This window comes from Corvus hawaiiensis, chromosome 14 (assembly GCF_020740725.1).
Source record: "Corvus hawaiiensis isolate bCorHaw1 chromosome 14, bCorHaw1.pri.cur, whole genome shotgun sequence".
NCBI classification, from domain to species: Eukaryota; Metazoa; Chordata; class Aves; order Passeriformes; family Corvidae; genus Corvus; species Corvus hawaiiensis.
The window spans coordinates 19,309,091-19,330,290 of NC_063226.1; the positions used below are offsets into that span (position 1 = coordinate 19,309,091).

Sequence of the window (21,200 nt, forward strand, 5' to 3'; positions counted from 1 at the left end):
TGGAGGAGGGAGCCCCATGTCTCAGGAAAACAGGGATTTGTAGGCTCTTGGGGAGAAACTTGATTTCCTCAAGCCATAAGGGACCTTGTCCTGTCTCACAAGCCTTTCACCAAACTCTTCTTCAGCAGATGGATCCGGAAGGGCTGTGGGTGTATGGCTCCAGGCAAAGTGCTCCTCTTCTTGGTGTCTGCCTGTATTCTCCTTTTAACAAGGATAAGTCTACATTCTGTTCCTGGGTAAAGCATCATTCTCTAAAATACTTTAATTGGGATGAATTGATAAATTTGAGCTTTACTCCAAAAGGGAAAGAATGTACCAAAGTTTCCAAAGGATGATAACAATACTTCCCCTTCTGTACTAGGGGATGTTCCTTCTCTTTCAGGAGATTTGATGTTTCAAAGGAGGGAAGAGTAACTGCACATTTTGGGAACCAATTCCCTGTGACAAGGACTATTTTAGAAGATAAAGTTAATTGATGGGAACTTATGGGAAGAAAAATATAAAAGTAATAGCCTTTCATTATATTGAACCCTGAAGTTTTGTGTTGAAAATGTGAACGCCAGAATTTTAGTTAATGTTTTTATTTGGTTGGTGATGCAAGAATAATTAGTGTGATGGATGTTCCAGTTTACAAGTGATTAATAATGGCTTTGTATATGGAGAATGTGAAACAATTTAGGCTGAAAGCAGACGCAGCCCTTATTTCTAGCTTTTAAAATTTTCAAACTAAAAATACTGTCAGTCTCTCTCTCTCTCTATATATATATATGTCAATTTTATGTTCAAGCCTTATAAAACCTGTCTTAATTTTTACCTATTGTATGATTGTACACTGTATTTAGCACTGTGCCACCCTGTTGGGTGGGTGGACATTGTTAGTTTTCCTAACAAGGTACATATTTGCTGTTTCATAAAACATAAAATGCCTGAAATGTTTTATTAGGGGAAGACATGAGGTAGGTTCCACTGTATCTTCTGGAAGCTCAGCTCTTAGAGTTCCTTGGGAGATTTTTTTTGGCTTAAATTCTCTTCAGAACTCAAAGCACACCAAATTTAGCCTCTCAGCTCAGAAACCTTCCCATACACTTTAAAAAGTTGTAGTGCTTATGTGAAAACTGCGATTATGACACATCCGAGCTGGTCTCCCTCATTCCCTTTGAGTTCTGAATTCCTCCTCTCTTTGCCCTAATTATATCCTTAAAACAGAAAGTATTGGGGGACTTGGGAAGATGTTCCCAGCCCTGGAAGCAACTCTCCCAGCAGAAATTCTGCTTTGCCTCATAATTTAAACTAAACTGACACAAGAGATTTTTTTTTTTTCTCTAGTGCATTTTGCTGTCCTTAAACAATCAATAATTTAGGATGCTTGTACTGCAAAGCACCTTGTTTTTGTGGTTCATGCTGTCTGTTCACATCTCTGTGCTGATGTCTGTCTTGTGTGAATGTGTAACTTGGCTTGATATGTTTATCCATGTTGCCATGTCCCTGACAGATGCTGGTGGTGACAGACACATGCTGCCATCGATTTGGCCGTGTCTCTCTGGAGAACGGTGGCTTTGGAGTTGCCTGGACAGACTCTGTTGTTATTTCCCCCCTCACTCTCCTAATTTAGCCCAGGACTTATTGTTTGTGTGTGTGCACAAAAATAGCCCAGCAGAGTCTCTGCTCATTTCTGTCTTCTGATCCATATCTGGGGGGTTTTTTTGTCTAAATAGAGCTTTCCAGGAGGGATTTTGTTACACCAGTACAGCTGTTGTGGAAGCAGAAGCTACTGAAGAAGCTTTTAAGAGCAGAAGGTGTGGAGTGAATAAGTATTCTTGGGTCGGTACTGGAAGTGTTCAGTGTTGCTCCTTTTGGAACCAACGATATGGAGGCTGCTATTTAAAAATCTTTCAGTGTAGTTCCATGAGTTTTCTGTGCCCCACTTTGCTCTGCTCCTGACTCCTGGTGCACCCATCCAGGAGGAAGGGAGAACTTCATTAGGGTCAGCAGCCCACCTGCTGCAGGTTCTAGCTGGTACCATCACAAGGAGCTCACTGGTTTCTTGAGGACTCTCTCAAACATATTTTACACAAGATCAGCTGTATTTTGAGTTTTAAAACTTCTCCAGGTTTAAACAGGTGGCCTGGAAAAGCTTTTGATCTGCTCACATCCCCATGGTGTGGCACTAAAGTTTTGCTCTGTAAGGTGCCCAAACTGGCTGACAGGTGGCTGTGGGCTCCCCACCCTGCTGGGCACAGCCCTGGAGCAGGTTGGGTCCTGTCCCTCTGGGCAGCACCATTTCCTGACCATCGTCCCTCAGCTCACAGGAAGCCTTGTGATGCTGCAGGGAGTTTGCCAGTTGTTATTTCCATTGCTGGCTTGGCCAGAAGTGATTTTTCAGGAATGTAGTGGAGTTGTGAAGCTGTTACACAGCTGGGTCTGAGTGAGCCAAGTGAAGCTGCATTTTAGGATACACCTGAGATGGGGAATAAATGTATGAAAATGGAAAATGTTTACAAACAGCACTGATATTTCTGGATAACGTGACTGTATGAGCAGAAAATTAACATCTTTAGTCTGTCAACTCTGGGGAAAAAAGGGCTGTAAGGCTCATTAAAGATTGTTCTGACAAGGACCAGGAAAATTATATTTCCCAAGTTTTAATTTTCCCATGGAGAGGCTGACACAGTCTAGTGCTTAAAACACAGAGCTGGGATTAGATTTGAATCCTCTTTCTTACCAAGTAATTTAATTCTGTTTCTTTTTGTGTTGTATGAGAATAACATCAGTGGTGACTTGAGCGGTTTGAAATCCTTGGGTGGAATGATCTGAAGAACTCTAAACTCTTATCTATGGACCAAAATCCCAACTCTGTGTCTGTTTGTGTCCTCATCCAAGCTAGCAGCTCAAATCCTTCTGTTTCTTGTGAGCTGAGACAAGATACCCTGACATTTAAAAGATCTCCCCAGCCTGGAGAACTGGCTCCTTCCTTTACTTCTTTTTCTTTTCTAAGAAGAATAGGAAGCACATCCAAAATTAAGCGATAATCCTATTTTTGCTCCTTTAATTTTAAAATGGGCTATTCTTAAATTATAAAATCTTGTGTCAGATAACCACAATTTGGGTAAGGAAGGAGGCAAATGTGTCTGGCATTTTCCAGCACACGCGTGGCCATATCTAACCTAAAACGAGAGACGCCAGCCCCGAGAGGCGGTGGGAGATGTCGGCGAGGAGTGGGAAGCGTGTCTGAGCCCAGCAGCCCGTGTCAGGTCTCCAGAGGTCAGACCACGGCGCTTTCTGTGTGCTTGTACATCTCCCCTCCTCCCTTTTCTTTCCCCCTCTCCATGTGTATTTTGTCTCCTCCTCCTCCCGTGCGTGCCTGTCTTTGCATCTCCACTCTTCTCTCTCCCCTCCTCCGGATCGATCGCCGGCCGAGATCTCCACAGGGCCGGGCACTCGGTGGGCTCGTCCTTGTTCCCCGCTGTGTTTTGCCGAGTCAAGGGTGTCTCTTTGGAGGCTCGGCGAGATGCTGCTCGTGGTGATGTGATTGCATAGCAACACAGCAGCCGGGGCGGTGGAGGAGGAGAGGCAGCGTGCGGCAGCGGTGCTCAGCCTCAGCATGCATCCCTGTCACAGGGACTCCTCTGCTGCTTCACACACACAGCCCCTCTCCCTGCTCCCGAAGCCCGCTGCCCCTGCGTCTCAGACCTGGTGGACTCGGAAGGTAGGCCATGACAAAATTTGTTTCCCACTCAGATCCTGGCTGGGCTGGAAAAACGGGAGAATTTGGACAGATGGCTAAGCTCGGAAATGCGCTCTTTGGGGGTGTGCGTGTGTGTGTCCCTTCGCAGCAGCGCTGCCCATGCATGTGCGGGTGAGGAAACTTGCAGAGAAGAAAAGAAGGGGTGTCAGGGTGAGAGCAAGAGAGGTGGCCAAGACCATTTCCACAAGGGAGAGGCTAGGGACCAGTTCGGGATGCGGATTCCCGAGGCAGACAACATCCCGGTTTCACCGGCTCTGATGCTTTGCACATTGAAGGCTTATTTACCCTGCCAGTGTTTCCGCCTGGGCTGAAGGGCTGCTCCGGGCAGGGTGCGTGGTGGCCTTCTAGCATCTTCCTGGGAGGATTAGGCAGCAGGGCAAGGCAGGGACCCAAATATTCCTCACGTAGTAAGCAAGGATCAGCCCACATTCCCAGGTCTGCCCTTTTCATTCACTACCTTACACGGTCCAGCCTTGCTCCTTTATGTGTCCGCCCTCCCCTCCCCCAGCTTCTCCCCAACCCCTTTCACTCATCGTTCCTCCTCGGCTCTCAAGGTCTTCTGTTGCCACCACTGACCTTCCCTTGGATGCAGGCAGCCCTGACCGACTGCAGAATCGCCTGCAGGAAGCACAGGACCTTTCCTGCTCCCCAGGGCTCAGCACTCTGCCTCCCTCTCCCTGCCAGACAGGACAGGCTGGGCTGTGGTTCCTCAAGATTTAGTGCCACAGATTTTTACAGGTCTCCAGTCCAGCCTGTTTCCTTCAGCCTTCCCTCCAGCACAGCATCACACAGCTGTGGAGGTCCACTGGTGGATGTGCCAGCGTTGTATTTGTGGGGTCTCAATGCTGAGATTGCCCATGTGCAGTGACAGGGGTGTGGAGCAATTACTCCCACGCCCTTAAATACCATGCTTTCTCCGGGAGAAACCAATGTTTGTTTGTATTTTGGGTTTTAGTGTTGGAAAAGAAAAAGTCTAGTCGATTTTTTTTGTCCGTTTGTTTTCCTTGTGCCCTAAATCCAGGGTCCCTCACACCTCTCCTGCTGCTGCTCACCTCTCTGTCTGGACCCGTGAGAGTTCTTGCTTGATTATTCTCTTTAATGGCCTTTCCTGCCCGACCACAGGGCTCTTGTTGAGGAAGCTGTGTGAGGTCCCAGCCACAAGGTTCAGTTGTGCCGGGAGAGTTTCTGTTCTTCTGGCACCCATGCGTGGCTCGTGTGCCCGCCGTGGCTCTGGTGCCATCTACACCATCCCCTGCCAGCTCCCCGTGCTGAAAGCTGCTTTCTCTGCTGCTGTGGGAGTTGGCTGGGCAGGGCTCTGGAGACAGCAAGGATGTGGTGGCACTCTGGAAAGGACCTGGACCATAGTCTCATTTTGCAGCAGTGTCCAGGAATGTGGGTGCCCGGAGTGCTGGGAGGGGAAGTGTTGGAGTGGGTGCTGTGATATGATGCTGTGTTCAGGTCCTGTCTGTCACCTGGAGGAGCTGAGGGGAGGACCCTGTCTCTGGGTTAATACCTGAGGCAGATCAGTGCTGCTCTCTAAAACTGGCTGGGACTGTAGCTGTGAATGGGGCTGCTCAGGTTGGAGTAGTGGCTCTTTGCAAAACTAACCAAAGTGAGACAGGGAAGGGATTAAATGAATGAGCTCAAGCAAAAGCCCTGAGTTCTGGAGACATATGGTGAATTTCTGAATATAATCATGTTTTGAGAAATATATTCAAGGCTTCCACTCTAGCTTGGATGTCTGTGATAAAAGCATGAAAGAGGAATTATAAGTCTCATGAAATAAGACATACTGACCAGAAAGAATTCAGTCTTCAAAAACCCCTCATTTTTATAGGTATATAAAGATGAAACCAATCTTTTCAGAATTGAGCCAAAATAGCTCCATCCCATTTTCCTTTGCTGTTTCCCTTTGCATAAGAATAAGATCACTCTGAGACATCTCAAGCAGGGAAAGGAAACGTGGCTTCATGGGGCACACAGCCTGGTCATAAAATTCATGGCCTCAGAAGGCCAGAGAACCTTGTGCTTTGGCAGGGAGTTTATTATAAAGACAACCTTGGGGGCAAGGCAGAGTATTCATTTTAGAGAAACAGGTGCCAGCTTTACAGTGAGAATGAGAAGCAGAGTGCCAAGGAAGCCAGGAGTCAACAGTATTGCCTTGGCCATCATAACTGAGTGTGGGTGTGCTCTTCCCACTGTTGTTGATCAGTTACACAGCGTGGCAAATGGGTGATGTGCTTTTCACAATGCAGCAAAACTTGTCTCCTGCCTTCAGCAGCCAGGAAGGGAAAGTTCAGGTGTTTAGAGGAGAAAGACAAAGACAAGACTTGAGGTTTTTACTGGTTTAAATCAGCAGTTTTCAGGGCTACTGGAGCCAAGTTTCTGAAGAAGTGGGTTCAATTTTTATGCTTGGTGTGACCTTCTTTCAGTCATTAAGCAAGTGATTTCCCCCCTACCCTGCTGTCCCTTTTGAGAAGTTGCTGCTTCCCCTTCTCCTGCTCCTTCTGTCTGCCAGGTCTATCAGGCAGCAGCTTCTCTGTGTCCAGCACAGCAGGGCTGTGGGCTCACAGCTGGGTCCTCTGCCTGCTTGAGTCATTATTTCAGTACTTTAATCTGCTAAGAGATGGGAAGAGTTCCTAGGAAAAGTGAGCTTTGGAGGGAGCAACTTAAAACCCAGCTGGGAGCCTGAAATGACATGCAAAAGAAATTTAGGTTTTTCAATCTTCCTTAAAAAATTCCCGTAAGTTATTTTTGAGCAGAGAGGGGGGTAGTCAGTTTTGCATGACCATGTTGTGGGCATACACCCACACTCACCTGGTGAGGTGGGGACATCATCATCACAGTTTCCTAGTGCAAAGCCAACTGGTGAAATTTTTCAGTTTGAGATTGTGTGAATGTGTATGTTCTGTTGCTTGGGAAAATGGAGAGTGAGTGAGCCAGGGGAAGGGATGCTGCTTCTTTATTAAGATGTGTGGCACCTGTTTATCCACTGAATGAAAATAACGTTTTGGTTATGAGCTCGGAGTCCAAGTGGCCATTTAAGAAAGGAGCTCATTAGGTGTTAGAGTCCCCACTTGGCCCACCCTCAGTGAGTAACACATCTTCTGTGCTGCTTGCTCACTACCAGATACAACAGAGGTTTTATGTTACTTCTTATGGACAGGTGCTTAATTGAAGCACCCTTCATTTTAATTAATGAAGGGAACCAGGTTCTTTGGTTGAAGTGCAGCGTGAAGCCCAGTGGCACCTTTGGCATCTGGGACTTTTTAGCCCTCACTTGATGGGGTTGAAAATGCTCCCACATGTGGAAGATTGCTGATAGTCCCCTTTTGTGGTACACAGGAGCATATAACAACCAGGAGAATGCTGGGATGATTTTTTTGTGGGAGTGTGTTTGGGTATCTATTCCTGGTTTGTAAAGAGATGGAGATTAAGGGCCCACGCTCTGAGAGGGAACTGTGTTGTTTTTATGTTGATCCCAGCAGGACAAAGGTTTCCTCTCTCTCACCAGACCTTGACCAGTGGGGTCCTGGGAAGTAGGTCGTCTGGCCCTTGATCTCAGGCTTAAATTATTTACTTACAAGTGCAGAAAACAATTTTTGCTGAAACAGGATGTGTTGTTAAGCTGTCGAGGGAGTCCTGCTGTCTGACAGCCTGGGAATACTGCCTTTGTTAGCATCTACATGGGAGCTGAACTCTGAAATATCCACAAGCCTCCCACCTTTCCCCTTAAAGGACGCTGAACATGCTGAGCTGAAATGTTATTACTTCTCTGTACAGTAAGTTAAACAACAACAAAGTCATTAACATTTCCAGCAGCAGGGAACATGTTTGTATTTCCACTCTCCTCATGGAATAAAGGCTGAGCTGAGCTGCCTTGCCTCAAGATGTTCCCATATTTTTTTCCTTATAGGCCAAGATCTGAAGTGGAAAGTTTCAGGAAAGAATGTTTTGGAGGGAATTAGCAATTCGAAGCATAAATTGTGTGATTGAGAGACCTCTTGACCTATTTGCTGTACTTGCTGCTGTTATATGTGGTAGAGAGCTGGAAATTCAACACCTGACATTACACTCTGCTTCCTGTGACAGGTTCCTGATCCTGGGGGTTGCTTTTAGCCATGGAGATCATCTGCAGTGTGAATTCCCTTGATGTTGGGGAGAGTTTGGATATGGGTTTGTATCAGGAGGATTTTAAGCAAATGCAGCAAAATTGCAGAATACTGTGCACCATGTGCGCTGGTGGTGGCAAAGCTGTCACCTTCCTTTTGGCTGGGATGGAGAAGAGGTGCTGCAGGAGCTGGGACACAGCCTCTCCTGCCAGCCAGGGATGCTGCTGCAGCAGGTCTGTAAAGCAGAGAGAGCACGGAGATCCCTGAGTGGAGCAGAGAGTTGGGTGACAGAGCTGAAGCAGAACTGGTTGAGCAAAGGCCATTCCAGCTGCCTTTGTCAGACTGCCTGGAGAGCAGGGAGTGGGACATGCTCTCCAGTGCTGAATTTGTAACAGGTACAGCTCATGTAGGAAGAGGGAAAAGGGAATTATTTTGGTTTTAATACACCCTAATGCCCAAGCATTCGGCCGTTGAAATATAACATCAAGATTTTTGGCTTTCTTATTTTTCAACTAGAGGATCATCAAGGTCTCAACTGTGGTAGTGGCTTGGGTACTAAAGTGTTTGGAAGCTGTAACACGGCACTGTGGAACATGTACTGCTTCATTTCTTAGGGTGTACTGGGAGCAGAGGCAAGTGTTGGGTGCTTTTCATGTGGGAGGATGCAAAACAGTGCAAGGCAACGAGGTTGTACCTGATCCTTCTGAGAACTGCTCTGACCACCTCTGTGGGACCTCCAGCAAAGACCAGATGAGAGGCACCAGTGGAAGAGGTTTCCCTCCTTGCTGTCTCCACTGTGTGAGGGGAGTGCCCCAGTCCTGCTCCATGGTGACTCTACAGCTGCTTCTTGTGGTGTCCACCTGTGGAAATTCTCACCTGCTTCTGCTCACCTGAGCCTTGATGATTGTTCTGCTTGCACAGAAGTGTGCCCAGGGGACCAAGCTCACTTTATATCTGTTTGAACAGCCTGACCACTTTGTTCCCTGAGTCCTCCAAGGGAGGATCTCTCAACTCCTTTTCCAGTAGAGGTTTGGAGTAGGCTGTGGGGATGATTAGCTTTTGTTGTCAGCACTTTAAATCTGATTTGTGTGGTGTTGAACCTTGGCTGTCATTTGCTGGGCCTCCAGCACCAACCTAAAGCAGAGTGCAGAAGCTGAATGGTGGTGTGGGGGAGGCAAAGTGGATCACAGGTTTGGCTCTTGACAGGCGTAGGCATCAGGCAATAGGAATTTAGCCAGGAAGCATCCACAAAATCTCTACTCCACATGGTGCAGCCCCAGACACAGAGCTGTGCGGAAGCACTAAAGTAGAAGTGCCACAACTGGAGCCGTTTTGTGTGCCTCAGCAGAGAAGCAGAGCAGATCAAGAGCATTTCTCCTTGCCTGGTTCCAGCAATAGCAGGGAATTTGGCAAGGGGTCATACGGAGCTGTTGGCTTGCCTGCAGACGTGCCTCTCCATCTGGTTGTCTCTCTCTCCCCCTGAATGTCCTCCTTTGTGCTGGCTGCTGTGCAGCTCAGTTAGTTCCACATTATCTGGGTTCTCCACCTCTGGGCTTTGTCTTTGCTCTTGCAGAGTGGCAAGGGGCGGCCGAGCCACTGCCCTCCACCCTGCACTGGTGTTTGTGGCAGGACGTGACTGGGTACTGCCCTTTGCTTGGCACTCAGCTTGTTGTGTGACTGCTGCCTTGGACAGGCCTTAGTTCCCTGTGCCATCTGTGACCTGATGGGCCTTGTCATCCCTGGAGGAGTTGAAGGAGCCCAGCACTCAGGCGGTGCAGCAATGGCTGTTCTTGTTTCCATGATGCTGGCAGGGAGCCTGGAAACCCTCCACATCCTGCACATGGGTACCTGCAGGGCACGGGTTACCCACCCCTGTCTCAGAACTGCACCTGCAAGTGCGTGCAGATCTGTCACTGAGAAAACACAGTCACAGCAGAGCTCGTCACCTTCCCAGTACTGCTCCTGTTCTGCAGTGCTGGTGGCAGGAACAAGGGGCCAGGCTGTGCTGGGAGGACTGGGAGCAGAGAGCCCCTGTGTGTGGTGTTGGAGGGCTGGCTGAACTCGTCTGGCCAGCACACATCACTGCAGTTTCACTGCCCTGTGCTGCAGAAAAAGCCAGGCCTCAAGATGGCAGCTCCAGTGAGACATCACAGAGCCTCACTGGCAAAAGCCATGGATTTCCCAGTCCTGGGGAAGAGCTCAGTGGCATTCCTCTGTTAGAGGCTTTGAGGAAAAATACCTTTTCCCACCCTGGGAATTGTAGCTCTGCTAGATTGTGTCATTCAGAGGTCATTTAGAGGAACAGAGACCAAATGGCACAAGCACTGGAGGAAGAGGAGGTGGTGTTACCTTCTGTCAGAAATCTCCTATACTCTTGGAGTTGGGTAAGATGAATTTGCCCCAGGGGGCTGGGGGGCTTTGAAGACCCTGAAATTCCTAATTATAAATGTGGGTCTCATAATCCCCTTATAATCCCCTGCCTGCACGGGGAAAGGAGCAGGGATGCACAGCCTGCAGTGTTCATTGGTGCTCCTGGGCAGGAGAGGGAGAGGACAAGACCTTGGATTGTCAGCATGCTGGAGAGCTCAGCACAGGCTGTTCTGCTGGAAAGGGAGAGAATTATGGCTGTAAAAATCGCTAAGAGATTAAAAAAAAAAGTCATAACAGGATAATCTCTTCTCTTAATGTGTGTAATGGAGGGGAGAGAGGCAGTGAAAGCTCAGGCAGGGGTGTGAGGGATGTGAAAGTGTCAGAGATGGGCAGCGTGTGCAGGGCCGGGGGGATTTCTCCTCAGCCGTCTGTCCAGTGTGGCTGCTGTCAGTGCAGGATGTGCTGCCTGCTCCTGCCCTGCCAGGGCCAAGCAGGAAGATTCCCAGCTGTCCAGCTGAGCTGGGTGTGAAGGAGCCAACAACCTTCTTCCATCAGCATCATTCATTCCCCTGAAAGCAGCCTCATCTCCACGCAGACGTGAGCTCTGGCTGCTGGAGCAGGTGATTCTTTTACCTTCTAAAAGTAGGAAAGCAGTCACCAAGTTTTCTCTGAGCTTTATTTCTCGTGGCTTTCTGTAAAGCCGAGATGGTGCTGGCAGTGAGATAAATCCCTATTTTAGCTCATTTAGAGTCCAAACAACAAAACCCAGCAGCACTGTGACCAGAGGTCGCATTTCTGATCTATGGAATAGTCAAGGGGCCACTGCTAACTGGCTTTACAGGTCATACAGTTCAAAAAATGGGGATAATGAAGGGAATTTTATAGCTCATAATGAGTAAAAACTCATAAAAAGCTAGCTCACAGTATGAGATACATGAGGCTGGGGCTCTAGGCAATTTCCCTTCTGAATAGAAAAGGAAAAAATATGTTTGAAAATGTTGTCTGTTATGGGGATATGTCTGTTCTGCCTAAACATAAGTTGTTCTGGATTAAAAACCATGCTGTACCACCTGCTAGGAAGAACATGAATGTTATCTCAACCAAAGCTAGCACAGTGGTCATGACAGTGATAGCCCCTCTCCCTCCCTTTAAACCATGGGCATCTCGTACTGTTCAAGAAACCCAACCCTTTCCAAAAATACACTATAGTCTGTGGGACTTACTAACAGCATGTCAATACAGCAAATTGCATAACCAGGTGCAAAAAAAAGAGTTGGATGTTTAGATGAAACAAGATTGCAACACCAGTAGAAGTATATTAAATTAAAAATGCTTCCTTTTAGTCTCCAGCTGCCGTGGCAGCAGCGCTGCGGGCAGCTGGGAAGGGGGTCAGCTCCATGAGGAGGTGCAAGCTGACCCAGAGACTCTAACGCTGCTTTTCAGGTGCTCCATCCCCATGACCATCAGTTCTAATGCAGCCCCTGGTGATGCAGGAATGGCTCTACGTCCTCCCGCGATGTCCTGAGTGGCACATCCCGGACCAGGCGCAGCACAGCAGCACTGCCCGCCCGCTGTCTCAGGTAAGAGCTGGGCTCTGGGAGTCTTTCTCGTGGCAGCTTTTCGCAGAGGTTGCAGATTTCTGTGGGGCACACCAGGCTGTCTGGTGGCAGGGAAGGCTGCCAGCCCCAGCCCCGCCGTCGCCCGCACTTAATGAGAGCGGGTGCTCTCCTCCAGCGCTCCGGCTGCAATGTGTTTCCCAAAGCAGGGGAGGAGAGACAACCTGCAGGGCTGGATTTCAAGCCTCTTTCACAATAAAGAGCGAGAGGCTACTGTTAACAGCTCTTGTGTATTTGGTTGGGGTTTTTTTTCCCCTGGAAACTTGGAAGAATGTCAGCTTTTGGTGAAAATGTAGGTTTCTGCTCTTCCTGGTTGCAGAGAAGAGCTTGGAAATAAGCCCCTGGTGGATGCTGTAAGGCAGAGAAGGAGTCTGACCTCTTTCTAATCTCGTTCTCTTGAGGGACAGATCTTGGTCTCCCTCCTCCTTGCCCCAGGGTCTCTGAGCCCCAGGCCAGGTTCCTCACCAGAGGGGAAGGAAGGTCTGGGGACCTCGGGTAAATAGCAGAGCAGAGTGAAGAGCAGAAAGGTGTGCTGGAAACTGTCTGCAAAGCTGCCTGCACTCTCACTGAGCTGTCAGGAGCTGGTTTAGCACCTTTAGGGTGGGGAAATGCTGCCTTGGCTCTGCCAGGCTGTGGATCCCTCTATGCCTGTAGCTGCTGGTCCCAGGGTACCTCTCACCTGACTGGAGACTGATGGACAGTGCCAAAGGTTCCTTCGGGCACTGGCAGTGTTCTTCCCAGGACCAATGAGGTCCCAGCTCTGCCTTTTCCTTTTTCGGTGTGCTTCCAGCATGAAAAGCAAAGGCTGAGCATGAAAAGCAAAGGCTGAGCCTGATGTTTCTCCCTACTGTGGCTGACCATCAGCCTCGATCCGTCCGGCCTCAGGGAGCTGCGGGAGGAAGGCAGAGCTGTCTCTGGAGAGGCTCCAGCATCCAAGAATGAGGCAGGGGGCAGGCTCTTGGTGGCTGAGTCAGGGTTTATTGGCCCCAGGGTGGCTGTTACAACGCTGCCGCTGGGCCAGTGCACGGGTGGTTGATAAACAGCCCAGCAAATGAAGTGGGGAGGGAGAGGGGTAGAACAAGATGAGCAGGGAAATGTCTTTCCTGACCTGCCTGAGCAGCCCAAGCCTCTGTGAGGGGATCAGAGCCCTTTGGGATTTGCTGGGAGAGAGAAGGGGAGCAGGAGTTGGAGCAGTGTTAATGACAGTCCACCTCGTTTGAAGGTTCTGCTGTTGCCACCTAGGAAAGAGCCTCCCTCTCTTGTCCGTGCTAGTCCTGAAAGCTCTTGGCAGGCTGCAGACAGCCCATTCTCAGCGGTGTCCCGGCCTCACTGAAGCCCCCTCCTCCAGTCTGGCAGCTGCTCTCCCATCTGTTGGAGCCGAGAGGTGGTGAGGAGAGGAGCTGGCTGTGCTGGTCCCACAGGGAGGGACAGCACCCGTCAGATGTGCAGGCAAGGAAGGAGGGGAAGAGAGGGAGAGATACTGGGAGCTTTTCTTTCCCTCCCTGTAGGTGGAAGAGAGCATGATAAAAATTCTGGGCGTCAGGACTGTGGGGGACACAAGAAGCCAGCCCAGAGCTTTCTGGCAAAAAGAAACTATTTGCACTTGGTCCAGGCTGGCATGAACATCTGCTGGTACCCAACACTGTGCTGGAGCACGTGGGGGACAACAAGGGCATCTTTGACTTTTTTGGGATTAGATCTCAAGAACCGATTTACCTTCTGGTTCACTGAGACTTGATGGGATAATTTCCTAGATAAATCTCTTCCCTGGCAAACACCCCTGTCTGCTGTGTATGTGCTCCAGCATCTGAGCCAAGGTCTCTGCTGGTCATCCCCTTTGCCATGCCCTTGCAGGGATGCATCTTCCCCAGTGCCCAGAGCAATGACCCTGCACACACCTGATGTCCCACGCGGGGTTGCCCTGCAGCGGGCAGACCTCTGCCCCCCTTGTGCTTTGGGGGCAGCCACGGGGTTAAGGCAGGTTGGAGGCTGCTGGAATGCCACTGGACAAAGCTGGGATTGAGGCTGGCTCTGAGGCGCTGCCGCCTCCCTCCACATTCCTGGGGGGTCAGTGCTCGGGGCGCCCAGCTCTGCCGGGCACCCAGTGCCTGCCCGCTGCCCTGCTGGGTGCTGCCGCTGGCAGCCGGCGGGGCGGGAGGCGATGCCCGCTCCTCCGGCGGATCTGGGGCTGAGCATGGAGAGATGCGCTTGCCAGAGCCTGCGTGAGTGTTCTGCGCCCGAAAATAAACCTGTTCCGGGGTGGAGGGGGAGTGAGGGTCCAGGCTGGGGCTCTGGGGAAGGGATGCTGAGGGGATGCTCAGAGGGAAAGCGCTTATTTCTGCCTCTGCTCGCTTGCAGGGGTTTTGTCTGAGGGAGGCAGATGTTCAGCACCTGCTCTCTGCTTGGTCATTGCTACGGGGTTATCTACTGGGTTTGGGAGTTGCAGGCGTGGTGGGCTTTTAACTTATTGAATAAGGCTGGGAGGACTGTGTTGTCTGCAGAGCTGTGCTGTAATTGCACCCAGGTAGAGCTGATCCCTTCCTTTGGTATCCCCTGGGATAGAGGGGAGGGCTGGAGCATTCCCTGGCAGTGCCTTGGGACTGACCTACTTCAGTGCCATGAGGACTTGCACATGCAGAGTATTGATTTTTCTATGTGCAAGCAGCAGTTTTAGCTCGAGTGGATTATTATTTGTGGCCCCAAGAATCCTGTGAACTCTGTGGGTGATGGTTTTCTCTGTTTTCTTGGTGTTTTTGGAGTGGTAGGATGGGGAGGCAGAGAACAGCCTGTTGGATGTTTTTAGATGAATCAAACTTAGCACCAGTCTTGGCGATCATTTGATTTTTCTCTGAGAACTGGTGTGGAGGGGGTATTTTTAGCTGTGCAGCCAAATTCCTTGTCTGGTTGTTTTCTCCTGCCTGTTGTTTTCCTCGGCTTGGCTGAATCTCTTCTCCAGACACCTCCATGAGTCCTTGGACAGCACAAGTGACAAGTATTTACACATTCCCCTTGGAAGAGCTGCTGCTTTTCCCCCAAAGGCAGCTGCCCTTATCTGGCCTGTTGTATGCTCTGTTTAGAAAGTACTAACACATTTAATTATGGTTGATTAAGCACCTGGGGATAATTATCTCAAGCGAGCTCTAATATCAAAGCAGCAGTCGATCGAAATGCTGCCATTTCTCCAACACAACTCATTGATGTCTCACTTATGGGAATGTGTCCATGTGTTTTACTTAACAAACTGTGTTTTTGGAGAAAAAATCCCCTCTCCCTCGCTGAGTCCTGTGTGAGGGGCTTCTGATCCTGTGTGTTGCTGTCACCAGCACGTGCAGCAGAGTGCACCGTGAGCAGGGGCATGATACAGTGCTAAAGGCTCAGGAGAGGATTCCAACAAGGATTTGTTGTCCAGGGATCAGCACCCAGTTTTTCCAGCTGAGTGTGCTTCCTTCGTGTGGCTGGGTTAGGATTTGCTGTCATCTCTCCATGGCCTCCCGCAGCACCCTTCCCACGGCTGCTCATTCTGGAGAGCTGCGGAGGAGAAGCAGCATCTGTGGAGGAGAAGTGGCTTCTCAGATTTGCCATGCAGGCAGGGAATATCCTGAAGCCTCTGTAGAGGAGCAGGTGGCAAGTCCCAGTATTGGGGATGGCATAAAGGATGTTGGCAGATCCCCTCGGTGCCTAGGAACAGCAGGATCAGCCTCTTCTCTAAGCACAGCAGCCCTGAATAATACGGGAAAAATCATCATTAGCCCCGCAGGCACTGTGACACATAAGGACCAGCTCTGGCTTAACAGCTCTCAGTGAGATAAGCTCATTGCTGGATAACTGAGGAGAGCAGGAGATGTGCAGTAAGCCCTCTCTTCGACCTTTGCTCTTAGTGCTGCTGGAGCTGGCACTGCATCCTTCCTCCAGGGACCACCAGGAGTTTCCTGGGAGCTACTAGCAGACCACTCAAGGAGCAGGGCAGCCCCCTTGAGAGTTGAAAAACCTGTTAGTACAGAGCAGGGTGGGTGTCCCCAAGCAGGTTCCCAAAGCACCAGGCAGTGATCTCTGGGTGCAGCGTGGTTCTGTTTCTGCCCAGGTTGAAGCCTCGCAGGATGGTGCAGGACCTTCGTGTGTAACCCCCCGGGCTCCAAGCAGTGCTGCCGGGCCCCAGGCCCCTCTGGAGATGAATCTTTGCTGGAACGAGATCAAAAAAAAATCCCACAGCCTTCGGTAAGAGTCCTGCCTGGAGCAAGCTCCGGGCTGCCCTGGCCTTCCAGCCTTGCCTGCTGCTTGTGATTGTCAGGAGGTTTTTGAACTTTTTTGCTTGATGAGGCACATGAATGCACAGTGACCTTGGCTCGGCTCCCCTTCTGGTCCACAGACTTTTGAATCTCCTTATGCTGGAAAGCATCTCCCCCATTTCTACCCATCCTGTCCTCTCCTCCCTCCCTGCTTTCACTCCTGCTTGCTTTCTTCTGTCTCTCTATCCTCTGCCACCTCTGCAGTTGTCTCTTTTTGCCCCAGGGCTTTGTCTCCACCTGCTCTGTGCCTGTCTCTTCACTGGGAGCCCTCTCCACTGTGTGAGGGGAACATGCCTTCCAGACTGTCAGAGCTTTCAGCTCCACAGCCAGCATGACAGAGAGCTTAACTGGGGCATGTTAATTGTCTCCTGCCTTAATCCAAGGCTCCTGGAAGCTGCCCAGACATGTAAATGCCATCCCAAGCCCCCCATGCTAGCCAGAGCAGTTCTGACCCACAGGCAAACATGGAATGACTGTCCTCTGCTCTGGGCTCCAGGGTGAGGAATAGCTTCAGTTTCCTGTTCCCAATGCCTCCGTGCTTCACCCCACCTGGCAGCGTAGCCTCTCTGCTGGCTGGAGGTCATGCACAGCCCATGCTGAGGTGTGCTGCCAGTCACTGAGGAGGTCCTGGGGGTCAGCACCCAGCCACGGTGCTGTGCTTCCCCTCCTCAGGGAACCTGCTCCTCTCCTGTCTGTCTATCTGCCATCTCACTGTCCTTGCTCTCCTGCCAGGGCTCGGCTGGAGGCCTTCTCTGACCACAGTGGGAAGCTGCAGGTGCCTCTGCAGGAGATCATCGACTGGCTGGGGCAGAAGGATGAGGAGCTGTCGGCACAGCTGCCCCTGCGGGGCGATGTGCTCCTGGTGCAGCAGGAGAAGGAGACACACGCGGTACGTTCCTTGTGCCTCCTGGTCACTGCTGGGATGGGTTTGGGGTGGGCAGCCCAGCCTGGGACTCGTGCCTCATGTCACTGCCCATGCCACAGCCTGTGGGTGCACCAGTCCTTGACTGTCTCCACCTCTGCTTCCTGAAAAAAGGCAGAGCCCATCTGGTTTTAGACAGTAAACCCACATTACAGCCTTGAGTCACCTGCAGCTGGTGGTGAACCCTGCCATTTGTAGTGGCTTCCCTAAGTCCTACCTCTCCCTGGCCTCTGCTTTTGGGATCCTGGGGCCTGAGAAGGCTGCTTGGTCTAGGGGCAGTCCTGTGGCTGGAACAGAGTGATTACTGAACACATTATCATCATATCTAAAGCTGGGCTACACTCAGACAGATCAGAGTTTCCTGCTCCCATGTTCACAGCATTTTCTTCTCACTGCCAGTAGCTGTTGGGCTTTAGTTGTTTTTACGTTGAAAACAAAAAGAAAATGTTTACTGCTGCTATCCCTCATTCTTGATGGAGCTTCCCTGGTGCACAAACAGCCCATCCAGCAGGCAGCACTGGTGTGGGAACTGCAGTTGGAGGGGAGGAGAGGACAGACTAAACCAGCATGCCTCTGAAGTCTTCCCTGGCAGATGTGCTGCTTTGGGGCACCCTGCTGTTCCTCTCCTTGCTCCTGCAGCAGCTGGACCTGTTGCTGAGTGGCTGCTGGAAGGATTGCTAGCGTGGCCATGCTCTCGCTGCATGAGTGAGGAGTGTCTCCAAGCAGTGCCCCTGAAAGCACCATAAATAAAACAGTTCCTCTTGTGCAGCCCTGGCTCAGACACACCATTTTGGGCTCTCTGTTCTGTCTCTCCACTCCAGCAAAGCTGCAGGCCAAACCTCTGCAGGAGCCACCTTCTGGCAGGTGGTCATTCCTTCCCTGAACTGCAAAAATATTTCTCTTAACACTGACTTCTCTCTGTGTGTCCAGTGAGGTTTGGGCCTTGGGGTGAATAAATCACTGCAGCATTTGGCAAGGGGGCAGCCAGGGCACAACTTTCTGCCTCAGCCTGCTGTCTCATCCCTGTGCTCTGCTCTCCAGGCTTTCATGGAAGAAGTGAAGTCTCGGGGACCATACATTTACTCTGTCCTGGAGTCAGCACAGGCTTTCCTTTCCCAGCACCCATTTGAGGAATTAGAAGAACCAGCTTTAGAAAGCAAAGGTCTGTGGAGCTCCCCTTTTTTCCTCTGGTTTCCCAGCTCCTCCTGGGCTGGTCTGGAGAGGGTGGAGGGGAGGTGGCTGGTGTGGCACAAAGCTGCACATCAGTGCTCTACCTCACACCACCATGCCCAGGCTGTGCCCAGTCCTTTGGCCAAAGGTCAGACTGGCACAGGAAAAGGCAGAGGCTCCTGGTGCAGTCCATCATGAGGGGGGCATCTCATGAGGCAGCACCACATGTGCTCTGGGGTGGATTTTTAAAAGGCAGCATGGCTTCTGCCTGTGAGGATAGAGAAGCTGGATACCTAGAGGAGCTGGTGCAGAGATGGATACTATTATTGTTTGTTTTCCTTCCCTTTTCCCAGTTTTCCCTAGATTTTTTAATCTCCCATTTCCCCGTCCTCTCTCCATCCCTTGCCCCACTCTCCTCTGGGTTGGGCTCTCATTTTGGATCCCTGTTCCCCTCCTGCTTTGCCTTCACAGATGTGTCTCCCCGGCACCGGATCCAGAACATCAGCCGCTTTGTCTGGAAGCAGGCGAACGTGGCCAGCGAGCTGTGGGAGAAGCTCACGGCCCGGTGCGTGGACCAGCACCGCCACATTGAACGGACACTGGAGCAGCTGCTGGAGATTAAAGGGGCTATGGAAGAGCTCAGCACGACCCTGGACCAGGCTGAAAGCGTGAGGGAGACCTGGGAACCCATCGGGGACCTCTTCATTGACTCCTTGCCAGAGCACATCCAGTCAACCAAGGTACTCCTGGCTCTGAGAAGGCTCCGGCCTCGGCCCCAGAGGTGATGAAATGCTGCTTCCCAGGAGGACAGAGCTGCTCCCATGGACTGCTCAGTCCAAGGCAGCCTCATTGCCTGGGATCTCAGGGCCAAGTCCTCCTTCCCACAGACCCCCTGCTTTGTGAGGGAGGTTTTGGCCAGCAGTGTCCTGAACAACTGGCCATGCTGAGTGCCTCGTCATGGCACAGACCTTACACAGGTACAGTGGCTCAGCATAGTTGAGTCATTGTCCCCGTTGCATTTATCAGGAGTCATCTGCAGCCTGGTAGGTTTGGTTGGGTATTTTTAACCCTGCTAAGGTACCCTGTGGGAGGGTTAGTCAGCAGTGGCTTGGCAGCCACTAGCCCACCCTAGCTTGTAGCAAAGGAATCGGATCCAAGTCCTGGCTGCTCACCTGCTTCTTTTCCTTCTTACCCTGCTCTGTGCTTGTGTCCCTGGGCATTGGACTCCAGCTGTTCAAAGAGGAGCTCTCCCCTGTGAAGGATGGGGTGAAAGTGGTCAATGATCTTGCACACCAGCTTGCCATCTCAGATGTCCACCTGTGCATGGAGAATTCCCGCACCCTGGAGCAGATCAACACCCGCTGGAAACAGCTGCAGGTGGGAAGGAGTCAGGAGCAAGGACTGCAAACAAACCATGGGCAGGAGGATGCTGGGAAGGGCTGTCACTGCTGAGCTTCAAGGAGGATAAAGTAAGGTTTGGCACAGCAGGGATGTTCCTGGAGGGAGGAGAGCATCAGTTCAGTGTGAGGAAAGTGGTAAATCTGCAGAGATCTTCGTTGGGAAAAGGCAGTGGGAGGAACAAAGGGAGAATCAGGATGTGTTGGTGGAGGGGGTCAGTACCAGCTGTGACTGCTTTGATGTCTGTGAGAGTGTGGATGCAGGTGAGCTGGAGATGTGGCTGTGCTGCCTCAGCCTGTGGGAGGAGGTGCAGAGGGTTTAGCAGGCTAGGGGACACAAATACCAAGATAGGAGAGGAAGGAAGGGCATCTGTGTGCTGGGGCATGTCTGAGTCCACCCACAAGCCTTCCTGAATGGGTCATCAATCTCAAATGCCTGCTGGACTGCCAGTGCATTATTTTTCCATTCTCCAGGCCTCCATAAACGAACGCCTGAAGCAGCTCCAAGATGCCCACCGGGACTTTGGACCAGGCTCTCAGCACTTCCTCTCCTGTACGTGAGCGGGTCCCCCTGCCTTCTGCCATGAGGTTGCCTCTGCAGAGCAGCCTGGGCTGTGGCACTGGAAAACAGGGTGCAAAGTCCTGTTGCTGAGGCCAGAGCCACGCACGAGGCTGGAAAAGGGCCCAGGCTGGTGCCTGGTGCACAGGAGCCAAAGCAGAAGGCATCTCCAAAGTTGGCATAGTGCTGCCTCACCTTGTGGGACCAAGGGTGGGACGTGAGTGTGGTTTCCCTTCAGAGCACAGAGCTGTGACACTCGCAGCAGCAGCTCCCAGGGGACACCAGGACTGTGTCAGCCTCAGAGCAAGACAACAGATGGCAGGAAGAGGCCGTCCCTCAATTCCCGTGTTAGTTATTTGGAGGTTAAAAATGTGCATTTTCAGGAGGTTTTCATTCATGTGGTGAGGTAGAGGGGTGCTGTTTCTACATATCAGAGCTGTTGGCTGACAGCTCTCAGACCTGCAAAGGGTGGGCAGCAGGTTGTGCTCCAGAGCCTGGGGTCTGTCCTTGGAAATGCTGAGCCCTGCAGAGTCTCTGGATGTCAGTGGGATTTGTTGGCCTGTGCTTCTCTGCAGACTGTGTACTCCTATCTGAAGGGAAGGATAACTTTTCCAGTTGCTGGAATTGATACACTGCCTGTGAAAAAGGAAAATAACCGAGGGTCATGCAATGGCTTCCATCCTCTATACAACACAAGCTGGCAGGCAACTGGTGTAGGATGAATCCTCATCCTCCCAAGATACTGCAGCTGGCACACAGAGCAGGAGTAACAGGAGCAACAGATGCTTCGGGTGTCTGAGCCAGGCCATAACAGGCAGTGCTGTGTCTGTGTGCCCAAATCTCATCTGCTAGGAGCCCTGCCCACTGGTGGCCATAGAGTTGCCTCGGGCATCATCAAAAGCATCAGGGAGTGTGTCTTCCTGAGTTCTGAGCTCAGCCAGGTACAAAGCCCCTGTTTTGAGAGGAAAGGTGTCTCTAACAAGACCAGCAGTCTCATGCCTTTCTTATAGGCAGCATCCCCTT

At 51.0% G+C, this 21,200-nt stretch overlaps 1 protein-coding gene across 4 annotated transcripts in view; it reads left to right on the forward strand.

Moving 5' to 3' along the window:
* The first annotated feature begins 3,178 nt into the window (after positions 1–3,178).
* The window catches only part of DRP2 (dystrophin related protein 2), a 29,353-nt gene continuing 11,331 nt past the window's right edge, over positions 3,179–21,200 (forward strand). For 2 of the 4 annotated variants that reach the window (XM_048319052.1, XM_048319054.1), the window contains exons 1-8: positions 3,348–3,706; positions 11,671–11,807; positions 15,925–16,058; positions 16,862–17,018; positions 18,093–18,213; positions 18,693–18,961; positions 19,452–19,598; positions 20,093–20,171. In XM_048319052.1, coding sequence (XP_048175009.1) covers positions 11,700–11,807; positions 15,925–16,058; positions 16,862–17,018; positions 18,093–18,213; positions 18,693–18,961; positions 19,452–19,598; positions 20,093–20,171 — 1,015 coding nt within the window. In that variant the 5' untranslated portion in view covers positions 3,348–3,706; positions 11,671–11,699. Of the gene's footprint in view, positions 3,262–3,347; positions 3,707–11,670; positions 11,808–13,922; positions 14,066–15,924; positions 16,059–16,861; positions 17,019–18,092; positions 18,214–18,692; positions 18,962–19,451; positions 19,599–20,092; positions 20,172–21,200 lie in introns of those variants that run through there. The other 2 variants (XM_048319053.1, XM_048319055.1) reach the window with 2 other exon arrangements.